At 41.6% G+C, this 14,681-nt stretch overlaps 2 protein-coding genes across 7 annotated transcripts in view; one reads left to right on the forward strand and one right to left on the reverse strand.

The window, feature by feature from the left end:
- The window catches only part of LOC109478080 (eukaryotic translation initiation factor 2D-like), an 11,770-nt gene extending 4,229 nt beyond the window's left edge, over window positions 1–7,541 (forward strand). The window contains exons 3-15 of the mRNA XM_019779549.1: window positions 493–576; window positions 909–999; window positions 1,423–1,530; window positions 1,879–2,198; window positions 2,742–2,859; window positions 3,529–3,574; window positions 3,867–3,970; window positions 4,313–4,468; window positions 4,832–4,921; window positions 5,301–5,390; window positions 6,154–6,274; window positions 6,767–6,941; window positions 7,323–7,541. Coding sequence (XP_019635108.1) covers window positions 493–576; window positions 909–999; window positions 1,423–1,530; window positions 1,879–2,198; window positions 2,742–2,859; window positions 3,529–3,574; window positions 3,867–3,970; window positions 4,313–4,468; window positions 4,832–4,921; window positions 5,301–5,390; window positions 6,154–6,274; window positions 6,767–6,941; window positions 7,323–7,387 — 1,568 coding nt within the window. The 3' untranslated portion in view covers window positions 7,388–7,541. The remainder of the gene's footprint in view (window positions 1–492; window positions 577–908; window positions 1,000–1,422; window positions 1,531–1,878; window positions 2,199–2,741; window positions 2,860–3,528; window positions 3,575–3,866; window positions 3,971–4,312; window positions 4,469–4,831; window positions 4,922–5,300; window positions 5,391–6,153; window positions 6,275–6,766; window positions 6,942–7,322) is intronic.
- Window positions 7,542–7,675: 134 nt separating this feature from the next.
- Window positions 7,676–13,004, reverse strand: LOC109478077 (cAMP-responsive element modulator-like). 6 transcript variants are annotated; one of them, XM_019779546.1, is made up of 3 exons: window positions 12,798–13,004; window positions 10,711–10,855; window positions 7,676–9,588 (listed from the first exon to the last, which is right to left on the reverse strand). In XM_019779546.1, exons 1-3 carry the CDS (start codon window positions 12,904–12,906, stop codon window positions 9,438–9,440), a joined length of 405 nt encoding a protein of 134 aa, XP_019635105.1. In that variant the 5' UTR covers window positions 12,907–13,004; the 3' UTR covers window positions 7,676–9,437. The 6 variants fall into 6 exon arrangements, with proteins under 6 accessions (XP_019635105.1, XP_019635103.1, XP_019635102.1 ...); XM_019779544.1 differs by having other exon boundaries at window positions 10,699–10,855; XM_019779543.1 differs by having other exon boundaries at window positions 10,711–10,870.
- Between the last annotated feature and the right edge of the window lie 1,677 nt (window positions 13,005–14,681).

Raw genomic sequence — 14,681 nt, forward strand, 5'->3', positions numbered from 1 at the left:
CTCTCTCTCTCTCTCTCTCTCTCTCTCTCTCTCTCTCTCTCTCTCTCTCTCTCTCTCTCCCTCTCTCTCTCTCTTTCTCAATTAGTCTTAAAAGACTCTGACTTAAACAACTGCACAACAGGATGACACAGTTGACAAGTTCATCAACTATAGGTCACTGAACTGAAGACTACAAAGGGATTTCAAATTTTGTGTTATGAATTTATCATATACTGCATTTTATCTAATTCAAATATAATATACACCAGCATATATCATATGATTAAATTGGTTATACTTGTAGATATTATGGTTTTGTTATGGAGTCAGAAATACTGTACACTCATTTGACTGAATGTTAATATTCAGCCACAGTACTGAATGTTTTCCATCCACTCAGAACTGGTTGGGCCTGACATGAAGTAAAATTTGTGTAGTTATAAATGTCTTACAGCACAGATAACAGATCTAGACTGTTAACAGCTTCCTTCCCTGTGCTGTGCATATCCCCAGTGTACACGTTGTGGAGAGTACCTGACATGTTACCTTGTCTCACCACCTGGCCACCTGTACTCAAGAACCTCTGTGGAGGGGCAGGTCAGTTGCTCATTTTCTTACATTCTCCCTAAAAAAGACCTGGAAATCAACAGATGACCGTGTTAGCTTAGACAAAAGAGCATCTATAGGAGGCCAAAAGCCCCTGTCACACATAGTCAAATGTGTGACATTATTTCCCATAAACAAAACGTGAGGATATGTATATGGTTTGACAATTGTATAAAGACAGATAATGTACACAGTCTGACACTAGGCATGTACAGTGGTAAACTGTAAACCTGACACTATAAGTAAAGACTAAAACTGGCATTACAAGTGTCACTACTGCATTATTCCTGCCCTGACCTGTAACATGTCACATTCTCCTCCAGACCTGATGTTGCCGGGGGTGATAGAGGGAGAGGAGGGGCTTCCTGAGATTGACAGGAACAAACTGTGTGCCATCTCACTGCTCGGAAACAGGTAACATGATTTGTTTCTACAAATTCTATGACTACCAATGATTTAACCTGATGTAAACCCTAGCTTTAGTTAGAGATATTTTCTCAAATGGGATGTAAAGCATGAGTTTCCACCTGTGAATCATCAGAACAGTCATTGAAATGGTCATTGAACAGTCATCAAGTAGTCATTAAATTTTCATCAAACGGTCACCAAACAAAGGCTCCAGTAAACACGTGGTAGTGAATAAAGATCCTTGCTATTCAGAAGGCTCCATATTTGAGGAGAAACACACCTTGAGAACCCACCACACTCATTCACTGGTTCAAACCTTACAGTCTGTCTAGACTTTGGGTTGGCATCTTGAAAGGTGACGATGTCAATCCTTGTTTGTATGAATAAATGAAAGAATCCTGCCCTGCCCTGCCCTGCCCTGTCCTGTAGAGCTCCAGTTGCCGTAGGCAGGACCACCATGTCATCTGCCCAGATGGTGGAGTGTGGGATGAAGGGGAAGGGAGTCACCGTGCTGCACACATACCTGGACCAGCTCTGGTGAGCAACAATTCTTCATCAGCCTTCACCAGGTCTGCTGAAGGGGGGTTGGATTGTAGAATTTGTCAGAAAATGGGGTGGGTCTGCTGTTAGGGTTTCATTTCCCACACGAAAATGAACTCTATAGTGGCAAAATTCCCCTGGCCAATTAGTCTCCTTATTTTGCAAAATTTTGCTATTTTTCAACCTGCATTCTTATCCTGGTGGAGACTAGATCTATATTATATACTCAAACTCTATCCTTCTTTGTGTTGGAAAACACCTGTGAACTTTTTGGCTAGCCTGCTTGGACTAAGTTTAGTCTTAGAGATAGACCAGTTCACATTCAAGTTTTCTCCTCCTGCACAGGGAACATGGTGACCAGACCCCCCTCCCCACAATGGCTACCCAGCAGTCCTGTCCTGAAGGTCATGCACCTGACCTTGACTCCGGGGACACGACACCTGAGGAACAAAGTCAAGGTGAACTCGGGGCAGAAGCCTCGAGCACCACAGACGCTGTACCGATAGAAAACCTGGTCTTAGAGGACGACCTTGGTGATGAAGGTGACATTGATAAAGGAACTGACCTTGGTGAACAGAACAGTGAAGCTGCTGGAATGAGGGATGATGGGAATGGATGTGAAGAGGAAGAAGTAGAAACAAGACATGAGGAGGAGGAAGAGGAGGGTGTGTCCCCCGTTGGTAAGACTGGCCAATTCATCCTTATTATCATTATCAAAAATGAAATGAGTGGGATGCAAGTTTACTAGTATCTGTGTTGGTAAAATATATTATGAAAATTAAACTGTTCAAGAGAATTCCTGATGGGTCATTTTTCTTGAGTTGGAGAACAGTTTAATTTTCATCATGAAATGAGTGAATGAAACCTTACAGTCCTGTCTTACAGTGCTTGTACTTACTGTACTATAGGTGGTTTACCAGTTATGCAAGATACAATGTACTATCATGAAAGTTCATCTGTGTTGGTAGTTACATGTTTAAAGTTAAAACTTTTGGTCCAACACAAAAAATTCTCTCACCAGTGTTGACGCCACACTTCAAAGAAGCCACGTGACAAGTCTCACTGGGTCAGTCTAATGAGGAAGACCAGAGTGACTGGTCAAAAGCTCTAGGTGAGAGAATTTTTTTGTGTTGGACCAAAAGTTTTAACTTTAAACAAGATACAATGTGTTACATATATCGTGTTCTTTACTTTTTGACCCTTCCCAGACCAGATGGATGCACTACTGTACCAGTGCTTCCTTCATGCCCTGAAGACGAACGTTAAGAAGTCTGACCTCCCGCTCCTCACCAGTAAACTCCTTAGAGGTCACATGCAGCCATGTTGGTACGTTTTACTTCATAGTTTGTGTTAACTCTTTTTTTTTTGGTCGACCTCTGACCTCTCCTATTGATCTGAACTTACTTTATTATTTTGTAATCATCATTATGTACAAGTTTTGTTATTGATGTTTCATTTTATTGACCCCAGGAAGAATGGTGCTTTTAAGCACTAATGGGGATCAAAATGAACAAACTAACAAACAAACTCATTAGAAATGAGTCCCTGGGTGGGATGCCCTAGAAAGGGCTTTGCCCAGTATTATATAGAACTAGAAATATAGATATGTCTATAGGTGTCTGAAATAGCGATATATAGGTTGTATCAGTCTACAAAGTTCAACTCTTTCTTTGTTGTACAGTCTTACATCTGCGTCCATAATATCACCAGGGTCCATAATATCGCCACCTTGAGAAACAGTGTGCTTAAAGATATTTTTACTGCAACATACTTTTGGTATGCAGTCCTGCACACCTCAAATGTACATACCTAGGGTATGTTGCAGTGAAAGTATCTTTAAGCACACTTTTTCTCAAGGTGGCGATATTATGGACCCTGGTGATATTATGGACACAGATGTTAGGTTGTACCGGCTATAAAGTTCAACTCTTTCTTTGTTGTACAGTCTACATTCTACTGCAAAATTGTGTTCGTCTCCTATACTGTTTGTCATAGCCCTGCTGACAAGTCTCTGGACCTAAAGAAGTCAAGTTATAAGAAGGTAAGTTTGATTGTCGAGGGTTTAATGTCTTACATTCCCTTATGCTAAACTTGCCTTTGCATGATTTCACCATGTTTGAAATTCATTTCAGTTGTCCTCACATAAATAGTCTGTTAAACATGGTACTTTCCAGTTCACTCTTGTCATTTTACCAAGTACAAAAATGTAACAAAAATTGGCATATACATTATACAAGTTGGTACTAGTACATGTACTTACATATATCATGATGTAATTCGTAGTGGAGGTTATACTATTGCAGGTTACTGATATCCTTATTATTTGTCTACAGCTAACCAAGTTCCTTCAAGCAATGCAGACACAGAGGTTAATCCAGGTCAAGGAACTGTCCAAGGGGGTGGAGAGTGTGGTGGAGGTCAACTGGGGTCACGAGGAGTAAGATACTTGTAATGTTTGCATTCAAAACTCACAACTTCTTAAAAAGAGTTTTTTGGTGTACAATCTATTTTTTGTTGTTGTTGTCTGAATTTAGTACACTAGAATCTTGGACATTCTTGTATTTTATATCATGATATAGCACTTTCAAAATCCAAATATCTCACTAATTGTGACATACTTTATGACAAAAGTAAATGGTATCAAGGAGAGCATTCTCAAAAGACTGGTGAAACTTAGTTGGTGGTGCCCTCAAAACTTGCAAACTGTGATCAAACTCTTAGTATATATAGAAGACTTCTGTATACTCTCTCAAGGTTGCTTTGACCTTTGCCCTTCCAGGCTGAAGAGTTTTGAGGTCCCTGACATTGAGCTGCCAACAGACAGGGTCAACGACCCGGGAACGGGCGCCGCTCCGACCTACCAGCCTCCTGAGGTCGTGGAGATGTACAGTGTGACAGGCAACCTGGCAGCCCTGTTTAGAACGGCTGGTATTAGGTCAGTTCACTCGCTCACTCACTCACTCACTCACTCACTCACTCACTCACTCACTCACTCACTCACTCACTCACTCACTCACTCACTCACTCACTCACTCACAAACTCACTCACTCTCACCCACCCACCCACACTCACTCACTCACTCACTCATATAAGTACAAACTATTTAACACTATGATTTGTTAAAAGTTGTTTGATGTAGAGGCCCCTATTGTGATTGACAATAAAAAATAGATTGATAAGGGTAGAATAGAGTTTTAAAAGCCATTTATTCTCCAATTCTCCAGGGAAGCCACACCTGTTTTGGCCACCAGGTTGAGGAGTTTTTTTTCTCAATCATTTTGTTGTCTGTATTTCCAGGAAAGGCGAGGCCTTGTCTGGCCAGCAGGTCCGTGAGTTCCTGACTCAGTATGTGAAGGAAAATGAACTGGCAGATCCCAACAACAGAAGGTAAATATGAGTGTGCAACTACAAAATCCACCCTGGCCTTTTCCTTACTTCATTCCCAAGACTTGTCCATATCTATATATGTGTGTTTCCGAAACTTTTATGATACACATAACATACATGTGCAACTACAGAAAACACCTTGTCCTTACTTTATTCCCAAGACTTGTTCATCTACATGTTGTATATGTGTGTTTCTGAGACTTGCATGATACACATGTACATGTACAGGGTTTGAAATACCCACTCTTGAAGCAGAAGTCATGTTCTCTGTGTGAGACTTATTGGAGACACTAGAAAGCCTGGTGTGTAAGTTATCAGTTTTGCATACAAAGCAACCTTTTAGAGTTACTAATAAATGTTCTTTTGTTCTTTGTCCTAGGTTTGTAGTTGTTGACCCGTTGCTGTGCGACGCCTTAAGACAGAAGGGAGAGGACTTGACTCATCTTGCCTGGGAGGACCTCTTCACAAGGTAAGGCACTCACTGACAGGTGCTCGTATTATCTCCATCAAGCTGTGCCAGCCCGGAGTGTAAAGTTTGATCCACACACACTGGCATGGCTTGATATACTAGTTGAATGTGCAGGTTAAATTGTAGCCTCCATAGCATGCCAAAAACTGGGGGTTTTGGGGGTCTTCAGGGTCTTTTATGTGCTATTTTCTGATTGCATATAGACAACATAGCCGGCTTGGTTGAATTACCTTTTTTTTTTTAGAACTGGACTAGTCAGAAAACAGCCGAAGACCACGAAACCCCCAGTTCTTTAAGCCTGCTACAGAGGCTAGTGAATTGGAGCTGTGTAGATATTTCTGAGGTCTACCAGCACGTGTAGAGTTTTATTTGCTGCATTGACTGTTGCCAGTGGTGCAGGTAAAATTTGACCTGAAGTCTGCCATCTTTCATAGGCTATCAGTGTGGGTAAGGCCTAGGGGGTGAAGTCTACCCTCTCTGACATTTGGCGTGCTGTCGGTGGCGCAATGGTTAGAGCATTGTGTCGATACTCACCGTGGCCCAACATTGTGCCCTTGGGAAACGCACTTAACATGACTTCCCCAACTGTACAGTGGAGTGACGCCCACCGAGCCTCTTAGGCTAATTGTCTATCTGGGTGCCAAAAACACCCTACAGATTTGGTGCGCCAATTTGTCAACATCAGCGCATTTGCGATCAAGAGCCGTTAAAATTTTTTTTTTCTCTGAGTCTGACATTTCCTACTCTTCCCCCGGCCCCACAGGTGTTGCGATAAGATGTCGCCGTGTACCCAGCTCATCTTTCCCGGCCAGCCGCCAGTCCTGAAGAAAGGCAAACTGGAGCCGGTTGACGTTCAAGTTCAGCAGAGGTCCGGCAATAAGAAGGTAACGTAGGGGTTCACATCCCATCTTTCTCGAAACTGGTCACTTCATAAAATTCAGCAATGTTCCAAAATCTGAGAATTTGAAAGCATGGTGTTTTGGAAATGACAACTTGATTCCATAACATGTGATTTGTATTATAGGACTGTATAATGATGTTACCCGGTATACCTGGACGTCTTATATATTCACCAATGAATGTAAAGGCTATGTATGTTTTCATCATCGGCAGTAGCTCGTTTCCGAGCATAATTGTTCATGTCATATTCGTGGGCCCTCACTTGTTGGGATGTCTATGCCTTGTGTGGCTGCTTAAACCTAGCCTGGTATGAAAGAGTTTGTGGCATTTTCTGCATGGCAGGGTAGGAGGTGGGAGCGGGCAGAGAAGACGCTCCTTGAGGTGCTGTCTGTCGTTGTAGTATAAAACCCTCAAAACCTTCATCTAAAACACGTGACTTCACCTGTAACCTTCACCTGTCCATCTCACCTGTGCAGGTGACCCTGATCTACAACCTGGAAGGTTTTGGGATCCGTCCGGACGCCTTTGCGCACCTGTTACAGCTGCGGGTTCAGGCGAGCACGGCTGTGAACCCAGCGCCGAACAGGAAGGCAGGTGTGCAGGTCATGGTCCAGGGCAACCAGGTCCACACCGTCGCCAAGCTGCTCATAGGTATTCTTATCCTCTACATTGTTTGTGAGACATAAGGCCATGACGTTTTCCTTCCTTCTGGGTCTGGCCATCTTTTTTGCTGATCACTAAGATAAGATACTAGTACTAGTAGTCAAATGGCCACCAGTTCTTCTCCACGTGGGTCTGCCTCTGTTTCTGGTCTGCCCGTTTTCTCTTTGGGTCTCCGATTTATATCTTTTGGGGTGTTAAAACTGTTTCTTGTCCTCAGATCATATTTCCACTCTGCATGTTTCTATGTACAAAATACACTATTCCTGTGTGTGATGTCCTGCAAATTAACATTCGATACGATGATGTACCTTCTTAGTGGTGCACCTAAATTTTACTGGTGCGCTCAAATTTTTTGTGTGTTGTTTTCAGATGAGATGAAGCTACCAAAAAAATTTGTCCAAGGGGTTGAAAAGGCTGGCAAGAAGAAGAGATGACGACACTGCACCATTTGGTAGAGCTAGGGAAAGAAGTCTTCATCTTTTGTGTTGTGTTGCAATACCGGAAAGAGCTAACAAAAAGAGAACTACAATGCATGTGATGAACTGCATATCATAAATGTTTTCAAATGAAATAATAAACAAAAGTCCTAAGTTACAAGTGGTCTTCCTTGTGTGTTTTGTAAGTGAACTTAAAGTCTACTCAATCAACTAATAGTCTTCTCTATCTTAGTAGTTAAAGTACCATCATTAGGTCAACATCAATCAATAACGATCCAAAAATGATTTGGGTGTTGTTATCCAGTTTAATAAATAAACAGAGTATAATGATATTCGAAAATAAACATGGTCATCATTCCCAACCAGAGCACCATCTCAGGTCCTTTCCAACAAATGAACATCTTTTAAACCCATTTGAGTACAAACATGAGCATTTTACTGCAATGCACCATTGGGTAGCTCAAACTGGAGCCATCACTTGGATTAAATCTCTACCATATGTTCATTCTAACAGTGTAAAATATGGACACCACTTAAAGTCTTAAACTAGCTTACGTTGGAAAGGTCTAATAATTCAACTTATTGCTTGTGGCAAACCATGGGAATAGTCACAAAAATGTTATGTTACTCCAGTCTACAAACCATACGTCTACTGTGTTTTCAACATCTACAAATTCAGTACAATGTTTTGTGTTTACCTTAGGTATGTTTTCTTCCTACAGTTTCTAGCATTCCGACATCACAAGTTAGACAATAATACAAAGTTGTAGCCTGTTACAAGACACTATAAACACTGGAATGTGATATAAAGTCTACCATCACAAGCACTACTATACAAAAGCTAACATACCACAGTTACTGTGGATAAAGCTACCATAAAAACACATACATTGCAACCATACAAAAATAGCTTTGGGAATATTCAAATTCGTTCTACCTTCGTACACGAAGCAACTATCTGGATTAGAAGAGTTCATTTACTGTACAAAATTATCACGTGATAACGCAGAATACGTGGGGAAAAGACAGGCAGCAATGTAACTTCATTACACATTAACAAGCCTTGCTACTAGTTATTGAGAATTGTTAAATTATGCAATAATGCTGGTGATACAAATGCAAAAGTTTCATACAAAATGACGATTAACGGGTCTTAAGCATTACAACTGACATACTTGGTACAAAATCACGACAATGTGCTTTTTCTTCTGACCTCTGGACATGTGAATTTTGTCGACTTGTTTTTAAATTTCAGCAACATAACAAGACATGAGCTTGGACCACAAGACCACAACTGTCCACTACACTCTGACAAAGCCGACGTGTGTGAAGCTCTTTCTCTGTACAGACATCAGGACTGCAAACCTGTCGTTCCTTCTCTCCCTCGTATCACATGTTTAAATCTACATACATCAGCATTTATACACAAGTTGTGTGGAGGTGGTACGGCCGACACTAGTACACAACACAAGTTGTACTGCATTCTCAATCCCCCTTTTTAAACCACTCAGGGATACATACGTGTACACTTGACAGCAGTTATACCAGACTATACGTTTCCCAGTTGACGTTGTACAGATTCACATACACCATGAAAAGACCCCATAAAACCTAAGACAGCACCAATATTTACAAGTGGAAATGCCGACAACTCACACAAATGACAAGTTGCCCCCAACCACCCCGAACCGTGAGTCGGAACCATCCTCTACTCGTTCTTGTGACAATAGAGGTCTTTTAGCTGTTTCAGTTCCTCAATCAGAGCCTTGTTTTGCTGTTCAAGTACAGCCACGCGATTTTCCAGACACTTCACATACTCTTTCTTCTTCTTCCGGCACTCCCTGGCTGCCACTCTGCACGGTTAACAAGAATACGAAACATGTCAGGATATTTGCGTCTCCCCAAACGTGTGCACAACACACAAACCCTTTCTCTACGACAGTGGACATGTGGATGGATAGACTTCAAGATTTTTTCTGTTGTCTTTTTGCACCAAAAAATGCTAACTTTTCTTTCTTTCCCTTCTCGGAAGTACAAAATCCTACGGCTACTCTGTCTCTGTCTTGTGACAATAGAGCTCTTTGAGGGACTTGAGCTCTTCGATGAGGGTTTTGTTCTGCTGTTCCAGGACGGCCACGCGAGTTTCCAGGCATTTGACGTACTCTTTCTTCCTCCGTCGGCACTCTCTTGCTGCCTCTCTGTTGGTCGACCAGAAAGGTGAAGCAATATTGTAAGAGTCCGAATAAAAACGCTAAAGAGCTTGCAGCGAACAGGAATTTTTCAACAGTCTAGAAAGGCCATCATTGGTGTTGAAGCATTGCAAAGACGAAACGAGCTAATCAAGAAACAAACTTAAGAAAAATTAAAAAGACATTGTTATTACAGGAGATTGGCAAGCAACACGGTTAAAACCTCAGCTGAGAGGGAGCAAAAAACAGCTTGGGAAAATTCCTTCAAACTCGTCAAGACAACGTTTGAGGTTAAACAGAGGAGACTGCGTATTGTCGTGAGACACATGTACATGTGCTTCTATTTCTGGTTAACAAATAAACATTTTCCACAACCAGCAGCTGCATTAAAATTAAGACAATTATAGACAGACAAAAAAGGCACCAGAGCTTTCCAAGACCCTGCCAAAACTGATTGAAGGAGTCTTGAGAAATTTTCCAAGACCCTGTTCAGACTAAGACTGTTTCAACGGTTAAGATGGGTTTTCAGGAGAATTCTGGGTTTTTGAAGACGAACCCAGTTTGCTTCTAACTTGTTTTGGAGGTCTTAATCTAAACAGGGTCTGTCAAAGTTAGTCAAACATGTATTTTGTTTGCAAGTTCACACTTGTTAATTCTGTTCAGTTCATGAGGACAGGAGGCAGAGTGCTGGAAAGTACCGGGTCTTTACAACAATTTTACATTTACAATAACTGCTAACATGTTACCTGAGGGCCAGGTTGGGCACATATGTGGGAGTACTGAAAAAGTACAGACCATTTTTTTCTAAGTTAGACGTTTTTGACATATCTGAAACGTTTAGTAGATACTTTTTTTTCTGAACAAGAGACAAACAGCAGGGTGATTTGAAACCATTTGCAGCAACTTTTTTTTCAAACTGGTAAAACTGATACAGTTTTAACTTAAAAGTGCAATGAAATATCAACTGGATGTATGCTGAACGAACCAAGCTGCTGGGAAAAAATTCTTTTTTTTTTCAGTTCTCGTTAGTTATAATAGGACAGGTGTGCCCATACTGTAACACATCAGGTAACATGAAAGCAGGCAGATATAAACGAGAAGATGTAGGGAATCATGGACCTGTTTTTGTACCTGTTCTTCATAAGTCTCAGCTCACGCTTCCGCGCTGACTCCTCGGCCAGCTGCTGGGGGCTGGTGATGCCGGTGGGCGTTGCCATGACGACCCCGGCTGGAAGCGAGGACGGCGCTCGGATCTGGTAGGCCTGGACCTCGCCGGCTGGAGAGATGGAAACTGTCGTTTTGAGAGTGAGATGGCCGCGCTCGAAAGCAGCTCAGCAAGGATCGAAAAACAAAGTAACGCAAGACGACAGCAAGGGACAACACTGGTCACTTTAGGTTTAGAAAAACCAGAGGAATTCAGAAGTGTTTAAGACCCAACAATATGATCTGACAAATGGAAGCTTGTTTCAAGTTTGCAAAACAAAACAAATGCCATGAAAGTGACCAAACATTAATCACCTATTTTTTCTATTTGTCAGACCAATTTTCATGTGTTTTGGATGCCTAACTTCGAGGTCAGATAAAATATGTACGAAAGTACATATGCCATGATGGTCCCCAAAAGATGCCAAGTCTTTATAAGCTCAATATTGAGCAGGATGCTATTTTAGATGGTAATTTGTAAACTCTTTTGTACATCCAAAAAGAAATATAGGATGTTACAAAATGTAATGTAGGATTTGTTACCTTTGAGATTTTTCTAACTGTAAGTGACATGTGTTGTAATATAAAGCATTACAGGCAGGAGGTAAGGGTTGCCACACCAACTTGGTTAGTAATAATTTCAAACCACTCCAATTTTTTTCAAATTCTTTAAATGGTGAAGAGATGAAATAATATGTACACTCCACATCAAAACATTTCCTTCTTATAAACCGGTAGCTTTCAGCACAGCACAATACATTAACATACCACTTGCACAAACTCATCATTAGCAATATTTGTACATCAGATCATTTTCACTCGCTTGTGCATACTATCGCAAGCCAGTTCAACTTTCTCTTTCTTGGACTGAATTCCTTTTAAGATATGGTAAGGTCAAATATATGGTTTTGAATCTTATCTTAACCTTGAGGCTATTCTCATTTTGAAGGTCATCTGTTTCAGTCTTAAAAGGAATTCGAACTTACACACATGGGAAATTTTGAAGACAGGTCACTGTGTAGTATTTACAGGAAAAACTTCATGTTTTTAATAGAACTTTTTCTCAATTCTTAAAAAAAACAAATCCTGGCCACATGATCTACCCTTCTTACGTGTAGCTTGCACTTTTAGTGGTAATGCACATGTAACTGTAACGTGAAGGTCGCTGAGAGGACGTCTTTTGAAACAAAACCTCAGTTTCACTACAAAATGTTTCCTGGTGATATGGCCTATAGGGTCTACGTGCATTAGCGGTAGTCTGATGTGGCAAGGACAAGTATGTCCATTAAACACTGAGAGATTTGATGTTGATTCGCAAGCCGGAATGTGGGAGAGTAAGTGGGAAAGCACTTGGCCTTTAGTTCAGTGGTTTCCTTCCTCCGTTTAATGCCTCAGCTTCACGTGTTTCTGGCTACTACAAACGTTCTTTAATGTCAACAACCCTGAGGAATTTCACTACCTTTTCTACTCAGGAAATGAGCTTCAAGTTTCAAATTTTGTGACGTGCGAAATAAAAATCCATGGACCGTTTTCAGGAAATGATTTCTAACAAATGATATATACCCACAGTCTTCTCTTGTCAGGGCTCAAAATACTGGGTGCATGTGCACCTTAGTGCACCCAAATATTTTTGTAGGTATTTTTGTACATATTAAAAGTATACCAAAAGTAATGGTGTACAGGTTGTTCTTGGTATCAGCAGCATCTTGGCAAGTGTCAGTAAAATAATGAAATCTTAGTTGTAGTACTTGTTTAAGATTTTTAAGTTACCTTCCATTTCAGATTCAAGCTTAGAAGAGGAACAGTAAGATCTGTAATTAGGTTTTGTTTTATATGGTGCACCCAAAAATTTTTTTGTGCACCTAATTTTTTTAGGTTGGGTGCACCAGTGCACCTATTCCCAAAAATGAATTTCGAGCCCTGTTTGTGCTATACTTCAGCTTGAAAAAAAAGTTGAAAGCTCAGGTATAATCAATCAAGAGGGTTTCAAAACATGGTTTCAGCAGCAAACCCACCTGGAACAGTGACGAACTGTTGCGATCCGTCTCCCTGTGTGTACTGTACGATGGTGGTGCCGGCTGGCATGGCCGCTGCCGTCACCGCGCCCTGGCCCGCATTCGTCATCGTGATCGTCTGCAAGCCCTGCGTGGTCAGCTCATTCTGGTTGGCCGCCGCAATCTGAATGGTTTGCCCCGCTGTCGTTGCAAAAAAACAAAAAACAAGGAGGAAACATCAGTTACAAGTTAGACACTGCACTGTCTATTTAAGTTGAAAAGTTTTACACCAGGTAGGTATCATATGCGTTACTCTAACACCTCCACTTTCCAGTGGAAGAGACTTGATTGTTTGGGGAAAGGTACATTTTGTAGAATAAAAGTAAAACTAAGTCGAGTAAGTGTTTGGTCCACAAATCAGGCATTCCATCTACACAAATGGCTAAAAGGCTTGGAGAACTTGGTCACGGATCCCTGCCACAGCTTGCATTATATTGGAGTTGAAGAACAGATCATTGCTCTGGATCACTGCTCTACTGCCAAGGATGGAACAAGGGGGCTCTTTTCTGCTTAGTCTTTTCTCAGGCAGCCCTCTTTCCAGTCCTTCTTTCTGTCGGTTTGCCATTTCCACAAGCCACCCACGCCCGGACTTCTAAAAGATAGGTCACCCTCACCCGAGTACATTTCGACCTGAATGAAATTTTTGGACGAAAGCACGGCGCTTTGGGCCCTTTTCCTCCTAAAGACCGTCCTCTTTTGTGTGAATACGTCAAGATAATTGTTGTCATCACAGAGACATCGTAATGGTCTCTTGAAATAGGGTCTTGAAATAGGGTTTGATGGTGGAGTGTCTTCAAATAGGGTCTAATAAAGCTTTTTATTTCTCAAGTGGCTAGGGACGATCTGAATATGTCTGAATGAAAACCTTTCAATAGCACCTTTTGGTGAATGGTCTACACCAGAGCAGCGAGGCACGTGTATTTTCAACCTGACATGTAGTACTCATTCAGCCTCTGGCTTTACGTATTTCACTGTCGCTGATTTTCAGCTTTGACGCTATAAAGCACTCCATCCACTGCTGTAGGCTGGAGTGAACAGCACGCATTTGGAGTCAAGACTATTCCCAGTTTTTGTGAAGCAAACACTTGAGGCCCGGAGCACATGGTGAATTGATGAGGAATGTAACCCACGAATGCATGCTTGAAATGCTTTTTTTAACTCAACATGTTACCTTGACTGTCAGAAATTTTACCCGACTGAAAGGCAGGAAAACTTAGCAAGTACCCAGGCCAAATCCCTCTGAGTCGGACCCTGCCCTTCCAAAACCACTTTCGACAAATAAAGCCTTCTTGCAACCCGGGCTTTTGTGACTGCAAGTAGCTGTGGCTGCATGACTGTTCCTTGCTCTTTTCTGAGCTGGTACATGTTCAAGTAGTTGGCGCAACAACTATGCTATGCATTTAAGCATGGTTAAAAAGAAGAAAGAGAAGAGTTTGCCAGATGACGCAGTGTACAAAATACTTTTTTGAAGCAGGTTACCCAGTGGGCAATCTATGGCAAAATTAGGTTGCCCATCAGAATTTTAGGTTGCCCCACCTATAAGTTACTACTTTCCTAAAAAAAAAAATCTTAAAATCAAGGTAGCACACTGGGCCACCTTGGTTCAAAAATAGGTTGCCCCAAGTAAAATTTGGTTGCCCAGGGCAACCGGGCAACCAGGTATTTTGCACGCTGTGACGTGACTGACCACAGTAAGCTCCACGTAGGCAGTGACACAGCTGGGCTACAAATATCACTGGTGCCATTAACTTAAGGCCCACACCATGTCCATTTCAGGGAGGGTAAAACAAAGGTAAAGGTTCCATGGCCTTTTTGAGCCTGTGGGGGCAGTAGGTTGTTAATCCA

The sequence above is a fragment of the Branchiostoma belcheri genome, unplaced genomic scaffold (assembly GCF_001625305.1).
Source record: "Branchiostoma belcheri isolate BF01 breed outbred unplaced genomic scaffold, Haploidv18h27 scaffold42, whole genome shotgun sequence".
Lineage (NCBI taxonomy): Eukaryota > Metazoa > Chordata > Leptocardii > Amphioxiformes > Branchiostomatidae > Branchiostoma > Branchiostoma belcheri.

Coding starts and splice junctions, on each gene's coding strand:
- LOC109478077 (XM_019779541.1), bottom strand. CDS start 12,906: ATGACGAATGCGGGCCAGGGCGCGGTGACGGCAGCGGCCATGCCAGCC. Junction 10,871..12,797: donor ACAGTTCGTCACTGTTCCAG/GTGGGTTTGCTG, acceptor TCAAAACGACAG/TTTCCATCTCTCCAGCCGGC. Junction 9,589..10,698: donor AAGAACAGGTACAAAAACAG/GTCCATGATTCC, acceptor GTCGACCAACAG/AGAGGCAGCAAGAGAGTGCC.